Genomic DNA, 12,269 nt, shown 5'->3' with positions numbered 1-12,269 from the left:
TGGAGATGAGCAGCTTTCAGCTCCCACGTCCTCGGGTTCATCTGCATTAAATTTGGTGAAGCCACACTTTGACAGGGGGATCTTCTGGTGGTCAGGAAACTTGAACTTGGCCCTGTGCAGGGCCTCAAGCAATGTGCTCCTTATTCTGTAGATTGGTACAGATGAGCATTCTTATACAAACGTAATCACATTAATACAGAAACTATCTTAATGTACCTATTTTATAACCTACCTCTTTTAGGTCTCAATTGGAAGACTGTCTTTACTCTTAATACCTTTTTAAAATTATTATTGTTATGTGCATGTGTGTGCAGGTAGAGGCCAGAAGACATTGCGTTCTCTGGAGCCGGAGTTCTGGTACTGAGTGTGTTCTAGAACAGGCTGTCCCCTTAACCACTGAGCCAACTCTGCAGCCCCCTTACAGCCTTTTCTGTAGTGTCTGGGCTACAGGAATGGCTCAGAACTTAAGAGCACAAGCCAGCCAGTTGTGGGGTTGCACAAACTCAGAAAGTAGAGGCAGGAGGATCTCTGTGCGTTCCAGGCCAGCCTGGTCTGCCGAGCAAGGTTACAGCATAGCCACAGCTACACAGAGAAACCTGTCTCAATAAAACAAATAAACAACAATAAAAACATATGCTGTTGTCCCAAAGAACATGGGTTTGGTTTCCAAGACTTGCAACTGCCTGTAACTCCAGTCCCAGGAGATTTGGTGCTCTCCCCCTGGCCTTTACAAGCCTTGGCTCATGTATGTAGGCATGCAGACATGCAATTGAATGAAATAAAAACTAATCATCCTTTAAAATAATAAATAAATAAAAATAACAGGATTGGGGTCAGCAAAATCGCTTAGCAAATAAAGGCACTTGTTACCAAGCCTAATGACCTGGTCCAATTCCTAGAACCCAGATAGTGAAGGAGAGAGCCAGCTCCCACAAGTTGTCTTCTGACGTCTATGTATGCTGTGGTACTCATTGTGTAAATGCACATATGTAAATGTAATTCTAAAAACAATATACTAGCAACATCAGCTGCACAGGTGTAATGCTGGCCTTCCCAGTGATTTCATCCTTTTTTCTCAAGTGTGGACCTAATATCCTGCCTGACTTGTAATTCGTTGTGGAGCTTCATTTGGAAAGCACTTGGTTACTGCTTGGATGTGTCCACTAGCTCTTCAGGAAGTTTGTTGTTGGAGGGGACATAGATCTGCATTTGTGAGCTGCCATGAACTGACAGTGCTCATTGCTCTCCAGGTGAAGAACATCATATACCACGCAGTGAAAGATGCTGTTGGCACTCTGAAGGCCCACGAATCCAAACTGGCAAGGTCTTAAAGCATGGGGAACTTCAGCTCTCCTGTGAAGCAGGCCTTTCACAACACTTAGCAGGGAACGGCAGGGATCTCTGCGTTAGCAGAGGCCCTTCCCCAAGCCAGTGTGGTCAGTATTACAAACTCTCCAGCCACTCTTTCTATGCTGCCTCAACACTGAAGGTTGACACAAGAAAGCCGCACTGTTCACACACACAGTTTCAGACTCGAAGCCGAGGGTGCCACACTCCCATCCAGTGGCCTTTTGGGAATCCAGGTTGCTTGAACATCGCTGGGCTTTCCTGCACATTCTCCTGGTTTGAGACCATGGAAGCCAGGAATGTGGGCACACCTTCCTTTTCTGTTCCTCTTGTGCCTACCAAAGTGGGAATGTGTATAGAGGCGGGGGAATTCATAACTGGTAAAGTGAGGTGATGACTTAATGTGCCTGCCGGAAGCCTGGCAGTGTCTCTGCACATAACCTCTGACCTGGCCCATCCCAAGAGACGGGGTGCAGCCATTCCCATACTCTCCGGAACACTGGAGTCTTCAGGGCCTAGGGAGAGCCCACTGCTTTTCCCAGGAGGCTTCAGGATTAGGAAACGTGTGTATTTAGTGAAAAATAGGTTTGTAGTGAAATAGTTACTATTTCATGAAAGTAGATATTTTTAGAACTTTTGAAATAACACAGTTGTTTTCCTGAACTATGAGGAAAGGCACATTACATTTAGTCTTCCTTTCAATAAAACTCTTTGAAAAGAAATATGATTTTTAGAAATCAGCTATCCCTTATAGCACAAAATCAGCCAAAGTGTAATTTAAAAGAATTGGCTTTTGATTAGAATCCTTTTAGTTTCTCCCGTCCCTCTCAGTCTTACCTTGAGGAAGCAGTCATCTGAGAAAGAACTGTGCCATGTCTGAGCTGTGGCGTGTTCCCTGCGTGCACACTGCTGACTCCAGGAGCCGTTTTCACCGATTACCAGCGTTCCCTTGGGACTCCTTGTATGTTTCCAAATGGGGTGGAAATTTTGATTTCCAATATAAGAGGGTTTTTGTTTTGTTTTTTTGGAGTTTTGTCTGGAAATATTTTCAGCAAAACTTTACAACTCTGGAGTTTTTAATTTACTTGGAAATGATGGAATTCATTGGCCCACAGGTACATTGGGAAATGTATCCTTTCCAGGTGTACTGCCCTGCAGCCTTGTTTATATGTTCACAGTTACTTTCTTTTTTCTTCCTTTTTTTTTTTTTAAATAAAAGTCATTTACTGTAGAATACTTTTAATTTCACTTTCTGTATTTTAATTTTATTGAAGGGCTGATTGGGATTTCCATGTTCTTATTAAAAAATCTAACAAATCTGTTTGGAGTAGACACAATTCTTTCTGTTCCAGCCTTTTTAAAGTCAAGACCACACTGGGCTGTTAGAGATGGGAGTTGATGTCAGCCTTTTTGACTGCTCTGGATCTGGTCATTGCGCTTGGTTGTTTGAAGTGCTCAGGAAAAAGAACAACAGTAGGCGAAGAACCAAGGAAGCTGTTGGGTGCAGAGAGGGGTTTTTCTCATAATTTATGCTCAGCAGACAAAATTACATGAGTAGGGTCCTCCTTCCTCTAGGGTGCAGGATTAGAGAAAAGTGCCTTAATGTGCAGCCTGAACAAAGCTCCAGGCAAGGCCAACGCAGCTGCCTCTGTAAAGTGTGTGGCCCTAGGTCCCTCAAAATGAAGACTGCAAGTGGGGATTTGTTTATTAAGTAAAGTTAAAGTGTGTTTGCTGGGTAAGGAGAGACCACATTCTGATTAAAAGAGACCTTTTAGGAAGGAAGTTGTAAAGACGGTCGAGAGGGGTCCCTAAAGACCTGCTTCCCTGAAACACCTTCCAAAGCATTTGGACCTGAAAACGTAATTATCAGACTAGAAAGAGACCACTTGTGTTGTTCAAGGACACCAGGTTTGAACAAGACCATAATTCTTTGAAATACAGACTGTGGGCATGTCCTTTCAGCCTGACCAGAACAAGTTAACAGTGGCCACCAAAAGGATTGTACCTCAACATAAAGGCGCCAGGATACAGCAACTTTAAAATGGGACAGGGAAAGAGGGCAGTGAAGGAGGGATGCTTTGGTGAAAATCAGGAGGCGGGCTAGCCTACATTTTGGATATAAATGTCTTCAGAATTAGGACATCCTCTACCAGTGTTACTTGCTGATGGGGCGGGGGAGCTGAAGTCTCTGCGCTTTTTGCACTGACTTGAGACTCCTCCCTCCACACACAAATTAAATTTCACATCTTCCCTAACCCCAGCTCAGTTTAGCACCAAAAAGTCGGATCAAAGCATCCCCTCAAACTGGGAATTGGTAGTTATTGCGGAGGACTGGAGTGGATAAATGCAGCTGTTCATGGCCTCAGGAGCCCAGGTGGACATCCTTACGGAGTTCTTAACGAGGAGGAGGGTTTGATGGTTAGTGTTTGGAGGATATCGCCTAATAAATGTCTTCGGTTCATGTGGTGACAAGTATGATTTAATGGTTTTGTGATCATCAGCATAGTAGTAACCAATAACCCCCATCTGCAAGATGAGTATAATTATAGCTGCCCTATAGAGCAGTAGTGGGGATTCAGTGAAATAACACACGACGCTCTAAGCACAGGGAGGGCCTTGCTCACGGTGAAGCAATAAAGCAGCCCTTGCTCCTGGGATATTTAAGCCTTCAACCTGATGCGGGCCGGGCGGGAGGTGGGCCAAAGCTGATGTCAAAGGATGGAACCAAAAGGGTCCCCGCCAGGTCCACGGCCTCCAGCTTGAAGCTCAAGGAAAGTGAACAAAACGACTTAGAGGAAGGTTGGGCGCTCAGAGTGAAGGCGCATGCCCAGCCGCAGCAGGTGCTGGGGGGGCGGCACCGACACCGCGGCCTCCCCTTTAAGAGCCGCAGCCGCCCACGGTCCGCCGCTGCGGCAGGGACCTCCCCTTTAACGGCGGTAACTCCGCGCTCCGCTGACCCTACGGCGGCTGCCGCTGCCTCCGCCGCCGGCCTGGGCAGCCGCATCCTCGCCCGGGCTGGGTCCCCGCCCCGCCATGGTGTCCTGGATCATCTCTCGCCTGGTGGTGTGAGTGCGGAGGCAGCAGCGGGGCTCGCCCGGGGTGGGGGGCGAAGGGGCCGGTGATGGAGGGCGCGGTATTCAAGCCTGGGATGGATTAGCCCAGGGTCCCTATGTGGTGTCCCCAGAGACGGAGCTGTGGCACTGACGACTGGAAGGGGCGCATGGCAGGCCTGGTCTCCCAGGGACCTCGCCCATATTATTTTTAAAACCCGTTTATTCTGAACTGCCTTGCTCCTGCGCCCTCCCCCATCCTAAAGGCTGAGCAGCTACTGATTTATAAGGGGTGACGGGCGCATCCCCTCCCCCACCGAGCAGATCTAGGCTGCAGGAGCCCAGTATACAAGACCGTCCTTTCCCTCCAGGAAGAGACTGAGTGGAGAGTGTGACAGGGTCCTCATGATTCCGGGGCTCAGATCCACAGCGCATTCCCTAGGGACTCCCCAAAGATCTCAGGCCTTTCTCCCGCTTCTGACTGGAGACAGGGTGAGGATGCCTGTCCCAAGGCATCCAGGAAGGAAGGCGGGGTATGGAAGCCGAGGTGCTGGGAGGGCAGAGTCGGGAGGTAACAACAGAATGGAGGTATATTATCTGCCTAGGATTGGGAAAGCCACTGGGAGAACATTTGGTGGCCTTGATTCCAGTCACATTGTGGAGCCGTGGCCCTGGCACCTCCCCCAGACACAGGAACAAATACCTCCCTCCCCCAAACACAAACAAGCCTGGATTCTGGCCTTGAGGATTCTGCCCCGCTATCCAACCTCAGCAGCACAGGTAGTGGGTGTCCTGTCTTGGCAAGGCAACTCCCACGCTTGAAGGTGCCAGCCCTTCCCCTGGTTCAGGTCAGGGCCCTGCCCTCGTGCCCCGTCAGGACTGGCATCTCAGCAGCTCCACCCTTCTTCCCACTGAATGTTGTCACATGCTTGTGTCCTGGTTTCCTCTCAACCCCCTGGAGTTTCCTCTTCCCACCCCCTGGAGGCCTTATCTCTCCCAAGTGGTGCTCAGTTTGGCTACTTCTCTTCCGGCCTGCGCAGACTCCCTTCCCTATATGACTCTCCCTTCGGTGTATGACTCTCTTTCCCATCTGCGTCCTTTCTGTAATCTGTAGTGGGAGCTCAGGGCCTTAGGCCCAGGTCTTCTGGGCCTGCCCCTGGGCCATGCTGACATTGGGGTTATAAATCTTTGGTCTCTTCCAGGGCCTCCCACACCTGTGCCCACTGGTCCTAGAGCCACAGTAGTTCTCTAACTGCTAGGCTGGATGCCCTGTTGGGTGATGGGTGATGTTAGGCTCCCTTGGGGGAACTGGCCCTACCCAGCGTGTCTCAGACAAAAAGATGGCGAGTATGGGAGTATGAACAGATGAGTTGAATAGGCCAAGAAGGGAGACATCTCATGGTGGTGACCAGGCCTCTCAACTCCCATAACGCGCTTGCGCATAGCCACGGATCCTGGCTGGAGGGACCACTTTGGATCTTCTGGTCTCTGGGTCTCTTCCTTTCGTCAAGGGCTAAAGGGATGAGCAATGGCTAGGGACAGGATCTCACTCACCCAGGCTGATGCCCCTGAAGGCTTTGACCTTAATCCTTGATCAGAGCTCCTCAGCCAGCCGGCTTGGAGTTCTGACCCTTTGCCCCTTCGCCACTGAGGGCCTGGTATAGAGCTTGAAGGGAGAGTGACCCAGTAACCGTGCCTGCTTCCCTAGGCTCATCTTTGGCACCCTGTACCCAGCCTATTCTTCCTACAAGGCTGTGAAGACCAAAAACGTGAAGGAATATGTGAGTGAATGATCGGACCCCCGTTTAACAAGCACGTGGGGGCTGCATTTGTCACAGTACAGATGGGGGTAGGGTGTGGCTCTGTGCCACGCTATCCAACAAGACCCTGGGCAAAAGAGGTTCTGGGATGTCCCCACCCCCTACCCAGGAGTGGCATGATTGGCGGGTGCGGTCCTGAGTATCTCTTTCTCCCAGGACTTCTAGTATGGAGCAGGCAGTGGTGTGGGATCCTGTGTTTTCCTCGACTTAGCTCTGGCCTGAGGAGTGACAGGCTGGGGACCTTGGGTCCACTCAATGCTGGCCTTTGTCCCTCAGGTGAAATGGATGATGTACTGGATCGTCTTCGCCTTCTTCACCACAGCTGAGACACTTACGGATATAATTCTGTCCTGGTGAGGTTCCGTGTCCCCTCCTTTCACCTCAGGACCCAGACTAGAGTCAGCACCCCCACCAACTCCCAACAGTCCGTCAGCACCCTTAAAACTGCTCTTCTCACCTGACCAGCACAGTGAGGACAGACAGAGCAAACCGGGCCTTTAATCCCAGCTCCTGGGAGGCAGGGGCAGGTGGGGCTATCCTAGCTCAAACAAACAAAAAAGAGCAGACAGGACTACCACATTTCTTTCTGGTGACAGCCACAGCACCACAATGGAATTCAGTGAGTGTGCATCTGCTCCTGAGCCTTTCCTGTGACCATAGGCAGATCACCAGTCCCCAAGCCTTGTTTGTGGGGCAGTCATGTATTTCGATTGTGAATCGTGTGGACACTGAATGCTTATATTTCCAAGGCACTGCAGGCACTAATAGACCTACAGTGTAGGAGCGTTATTGGGACAGAAAGCATGTCTGAATCTGCTCAGAACTGGTTACTGTGTGAGCAAATACAAATACCTCTTGAACAGTAAAGTACATTGGAACTTGAACTTGTAATCCCAGCACTGGGCATATCATTGCAGTTTTGAGGCCAACCTGGGCTACATAATCTCAGGACAGGGGCCCGAAAGGTGGCCTGTCAGCAAAGCTCTTTTGGCACAAGCCTGATGACCTGAGTTTGACCCCTGAAAGCCATGGAAGAGCAGAAGAGAACCAGCTCCAGATACTCTGGTCTGGCCCCCACACATGCACCGTGGCGCACCCAACACACACACACGTGTGCATCATATAGGTAATCACAGTTTTTAATTAGCTTACTGACCACAGCCGTGTACCTTCATAAATCTGCTTGCTTTTTTTTTTTTTTTAATTCAGAAAAGTATTTTCTTTCCTTTCTTTTTTTTCTTTCTTTCTTGCCCTCTCCCCAACACAGAGTTTCGCTATGTATTCCTGGCTGGGCTGGCCTCAAAACTGAAATGATCCTCCTGCCTCAGCCTCCCAAATACTAGGATTTCAGGTGTATACTGCACTACTCCTCAGCTTTCTCTTAAAAAGCAAACAAACTTGTTTTCTGTACATGGATGTTTTGCCTGCGTGCGTGCGTGCGTGCGTGCGTGTGTGTGTGTGTGTGTAGGCACATTGTCTGTGTGCCTGCTGCCAGAGGAGGCCAGGAGACCAGGAGAGGGCATCAGATCCCCTGGAGCTGGAGTGATAGACAGCTACGAGCTGCCATGTGGGTTCTGGGAACTGGACTCCGGTCCTCTGCGAAAGCAGCCAGTGTTCCTGACCACTCAGCCATCTCTTTTCTAAACATGCTTTCCTTAATCCTTAGGGCTTCCCCAACCTTTTAGGCTTCCTTACTCTTTCCCCATCACGCGACAGCTTGTCAGTCTCGTATCTGACCTCCATGCTGGCTTCAATGGCATGGCTTCCTTCCTCTGTCTCCATTCTTTTCTTCTAGGAAACTGCTGATTTCAAGCTCCAAAAAATTGTCCCTGACTTAAAAAAAAAAATTAAAAAAAAACATTAAATGAGAGATAAAAGAATTAAAAGATTGAAAAAAAATCTCATTTCACTTGTAGATAAAGCCCCGATGTTTGCCAGCTGTAGTGTTGATAGGGAGAGCACTCAGAGATTAAAAGATCAGGGTGCTAAGTCTACATTCCCTGGGTATAAGTGAAGGAGGGAGCTCTGATGAGGGATCTGTGAGGATGTGGAGGACCTGAGGGAGGTTATGGCCTGAGCATAAAAGCCTGTGGGAAATGGAGAGCCGTCCTCAAAAGCCAAAGGAATTGAGTGCCTGCCACTGCAGCAGGAGACTGTGTGACACAGTGAGATTACATCCCAAGGAAAAAAAAATATTATTTGTATTTGTTTTTATGAGACAGGTTTTTTTTTTTCTGTGTAGTCCTGATGGTTCTGGAACTCACCTGCCTCTGCCCCCCCACCCACCCAAGTAAGGGAATGTACCACCAAGCCCTGCTTTAAGAAAAAAATAATTAAAGAATTAATTAAAAAATTAATTAAAGAATATTGAAGGCAGTGGTGGGGCATGCCTTTAATCCCAGCACTCAGGGAGGTAGAGGCCTATGAGAAAGTCTAGGACAGCCAAGGCTACACAGAAAAACCCTGCCAAGAAAGAGAGATGGCCAATGGGTAAAGTACTTACCATGCAAACATGAGGCTCCAACTTCAGTCTCCAGAAACCACGTTTCAAGGAAATGATGGCGCATGCTTGGGATCCCAAGGCTGAGAAGCAGGTGGCTTACTAGGAATTGCTGGCTCTGAGCCAGCGAGCAAAGAATACCCACGGCTGACCTCTGGTCTCAACACTCCAGTACACGCACGCACGCACGCACGCACGAACTGGAAAAGGAGCCACGCATGGTGGCTCATACCTGTGGGTTGTACACAGTAATAAACCCAGCTTCTCGGGGGGCTGTGGAAGGAAGATTACAAATCCAAGACCTGCCTAGGCAACTTAGTGAAAAATAAGAAGTCAGAAGACTGGGGAGATAGCTTAGTGCAGAGAGCTTGCCCAGCACAATCTGACGCCAGTTCTGGGGGTAAAAAAAATGAGGTCCTGCATGAGGACTTCATCCTGGCCCTCTTCATGGAAGGAAGGCAGGAACCTGGAAGACAGGGAGATCACCTTAGACTTGACCTCAGCACAGAGGAGTTGGAAAGAAAAGACTTGGGGACTTAGAGGAAGGGGGAAGGAGAGCTGCTTCCTGGGGAAATTTCTCCTGGGATCTCTTTTGCTTTGTTTTATTTTCTGAGACAGGGTCTCGTGTTCCCTAGGCTGGCCTTGAACTCACTGTATAGCTGAAGATGAACTTGAACTCCTGGTCCTCCCGCTTCCTGGTTCTCAGGCCTCCACCTCCCAGCACCTGAGATCCAGGGACATGCCCCTTGCTTGGCCTTTGTTTCGAGGTCTGTTTTGAGATAGGGTCTTAGGTAGGCCAGAATGGCCACCAGTTCGTGGTCGGTCTCCCAAGAGCTGGGATTATAGGCATGTACCCCAAAAGGGGGTCACTTCTTACCATCCTACATGGAGTCTCATTTTAGGGTTTTCCCTCCCCCTCCCCCAGTCTCCTGGAAACTGTCTGGCCCCAGAGATGGGAGCTGTCCAGGCTCAGCGCTGCTAGGCCCCGCGTCCCCCTTAACTCGCGCTCTGCGCGCACCTCTGTCCTTCCAACAGGTTCCCCTTCTACTTCGAGCTCAAGATCGCCTTTGTAATATGGCTGTTGTCGCCTTACACCAAGGGCTCCAGCGTCCTCTACCGCAAGTTTGTGCACCCGACGCTGTCCAACAAGGAAAAGGTTTGTCCCCAACCCCGGCACATCCCAGCCTGGCCCGACCTGGGAGAGCCTAGCTCCCTGGGGCGGGCAGTGTCTCTGCCTGCCGCCCCACCTCTCGGGTCTCTCATCCCTCCCCCTCTCCCCAGGAGATCGACGAATATATCACACAAGCCCGAGACAAGAGCTATGAGACCATGATGAGGGTGGGCAAGAGGGGCCTAAACCTGGCTGCCAACGCTGCGGTCACGGCTGCCGCCAAGGTGAGACGGGGATGGGTCCAGACCCCCAGGGCCCCCACCTTGTTCACCTGTGTCCTGTCCGGACCCCTTGGCATCGCCCTGTCCTTGGGCCTTGGCGATTTTGAGCTGTGCAGCTCCGGCCCTGTTTCATCTACCGCCTGGTCAGTTTCCTCATCTGACCAAAGGGAAAATACCCCCCAAAACGCCACGCTAACCTCTGTCTCCACCCCGCCCCTCCCCCTGCTCCCCTGGTGCGTGGTGGTGACCCTAGGGCCAGGGGGTGCTGTCTGAAAAGCTCCGGAGCTTCAGCATGCAAGACCTGACCCTCATCCGGGACGAGGACGCGCTGCCACTGCAGGGGCCGGACGGCCGCCTCCGAGCTGGCTCCGGGGCCCTCCTGGACACTATTGAGGACTTAGGTACTGGCAGGCCCCGGGCTGTGGGAAGGAGGCCAGAGCTGAAAAGACCAGACAAGAGAGACCCCCGGTGTCCTTACTCTCGCTTCCTCCCCCTCCCCAAACCAGGGGATGACCCTGCCCTGAGTCTAAGGGCTGGCACGAGCCAGGCAGATCCCCGGACGGAGACCTCAGAAGATGACCTGGGAGACAAGGCCCCCAAGAGGACCAAGCCTATCAAAAAAGTGCCCAAAGCTGAGGTGAGAACACAGGCCTCGGCCTGGGGAAACGGGGAAGCTGCCGTGGGGCCAGGCTGAGTCCCGCCATCCTCTCTGCGTAGCCACTGGCTCCCAAGACGCTGAAGACCCGGCCCAAGAAGAAGAGTTCTGGAGGGGGTGACTCTGCTTGAGGTCCTCGCCCCCCCCCCTCCATCTGTAGGACAGTAGCACTGGGAGGAACTGCGGTCCCAGCCTCTCCGCAGCGGGCTGTTAGCCCAAGTGTTTCAGACCCTCGAACCCCCTAAGTGGCTGTTTCCAGTGCCCCCTCCCCACGGGCACCCCTCCCAAGGGGGCTTGGCAAGGAGGGAGGCAGGCGCAGCTGTAAGGTTAAGGACAGAACACGGCGACGGAGCCCCTGCGGAGGTGGGGGCTCCTTGGCCAGCACTGCCCTTCTTGCTGCTCCAGCCCCCACCCTGCCCATCCAGTGCCTTGCTGAAGACCGCGCCACCCCCTTCTCTGAGGCCTGACGTGCCTCCAGCGCTCTTCCTCGAATGGGGGGTAGTGGGTGGCCACACCACAGTCCAGAAAGACCAGGGAGGGGGCCCTTGAGAAGGGGGAGAAGTGGGGCAGGTCTGGGAGAGGGGCAGGGTGTTGCTCAGGCCCAACTATGAGTGGAAGACTCTGGCTGTAAAGCAGCAGCATGGCTATGCCAGAACTGCAGCTGGTAGGGCTGTGTGCTCTACACACCCCCGCCCCCAAAAGAGAGGTGGGGAGGCTGGCTCACCTCCTCCCTACCTCAGCCCTGGCCTTTCTTCCTCTTTACTCACTCCTGCTGGTCTCTGAACCTCAGAGGACTCAAGTCCTTGACAGAATGAGGCTCCAAGGGACCCCTCCCCTCCCCTTCCCATCCTTGATCACTTTTACACACTTATGCCCCTAAGCTGGATTCCTCTACTCCCAGGGTCCACTGTAGAGACCCTGCCAAGATGGCTTCTTCCCTCTCCTATAAAGGGGACCCATCCTACTTTGCCATGGGGTCCCCTTCCTGTGCCAAGCAAACCCCTGTCAGAGCCAACCTGGACCCCACCCCTGGCCCTGGTTCTGCCAGCTTCATTGAGGGCCAAGCAGAACCTGTGAAGAAGGGAAAGAGAGGCAGGAGCCAGGAGGCTCCCAATTCCACGGTGCCCACCGGACCTTGGCACTGGATGAGCCAATAAATTAAATACTGGCATCTCCTTTATTGTCTCCTCTCGTTCCTGCCCCACCAAGCCAGTAAGCGGGAGGGACCTCACCGAGAAGGAAGGCCCCGCTGTAAGGGGGCTAGGAAAGGGCCAGGTGGATCCAGGAGCGTTGACCCATCCAGGAAAGAAGTGGTTTAAGGATCCGTACCCCCGTAAGTTGTTTACACCCCAGGATCCTGTCCCCAAGACCTCTGTGGGTCCTTAAGTAGCACACAGGTGATGCCAGATACAAAGTCTAGGGACAGGGACCCCAGGGAGGTGCCCAGGGGAGAGAATGGGGGTGGGGCTGTTGACAGCTGAAGATGGGGCAGCAAAGCCCAGGAC

General features: G+C 51.8%; 2 protein-coding genes across 3 annotated transcripts in view; both read left to right on the top strand.

Moving 5' to 3' along the window:
• Window positions 1-2,664, top strand: part of Kdm3b (lysine demethylase 3B) — a 65,170-nt gene extending 62,506 nt beyond the window's left edge. Inside the window, exon 24 of the mRNA XM_021653358.2 lies at window positions 1,251-2,664. Within this exon, the coding sequence (XP_021509033.1) occupies window positions 1,251-1,331 (81 nt within the window). The 3' untranslated portion in view covers window positions 1,332-2,664. The remainder of the gene's footprint in view (window positions 1-1,250) is intronic.
• A 1,548-nt stretch (window positions 2,665-4,212) lies between these two features.
• Window positions 4,213-11,939, top strand: Reep2 (receptor accessory protein 2). 2 transcript variants are annotated; one of them, XM_021653386.2, is made up of 8 exons: window positions 4,213-4,412; window positions 6,106-6,178; window positions 6,494-6,570; window positions 9,753-9,873; window positions 9,999-10,112; window positions 10,369-10,510; window positions 10,616-10,746; window positions 10,827-11,939. In XM_021653386.2, the coding sequence occupies exons 1-8, from the start codon at window positions 4,381-4,383 to the stop codon at window positions 10,893-10,895; spliced, it is 759 nt and encodes a 252-aa protein (XP_021509061.1). In that variant the 5' UTR covers window positions 4,213-4,380; the 3' UTR covers window positions 10,896-11,939. The 2 variants fall into 2 exon arrangements, with proteins under 2 accessions (XP_021509061.1, XP_021509060.1); XM_021653385.2 differs by having other exon boundaries at window positions 4,222-4,412; window positions 10,363-10,510.
• Window positions 11,940-12,269: the final 330 nt, after the last annotated feature.

The sequence above is a fragment of the Meriones unguiculatus genome, chromosome 2 (assembly GCF_030254825.1).
Source record: "Meriones unguiculatus strain TT.TT164.6M chromosome 2, Bangor_MerUng_6.1, whole genome shotgun sequence".
Classification (NCBI taxonomy): Eukaryota; Metazoa; Chordata; class Mammalia; order Rodentia; family Muridae; genus Meriones; species Meriones unguiculatus.
Note: the sequence above shows the minus strand (reverse complement) of the source record. Positions and strands in the feature narration are given on the sequence as shown.

Excerpts from the sequence above, each read along its gene's own strand:
- Reep2 (XM_021653385.2), top strand. The coding sequence starts at position 4,381 with ATGGTGTCCTGGATCATCTCTCGCCTGGTGGT. Across the intron at positions 9,874-9,998 it reads CGCTGTCCAACAAGGAAAAG|GAGATCGACGAATATATCAC; the intron begins GTTTGTCCCCAA and ends CCCTCTCCCCAG. Across the intron at positions 10,747-10,826 it reads AAAAAGTGCCCAAAGCTGAG|CCACTGGCTCCCAAGACGCT; the intron begins GTGAGAACACAG and ends CTCTCTGCGTAG.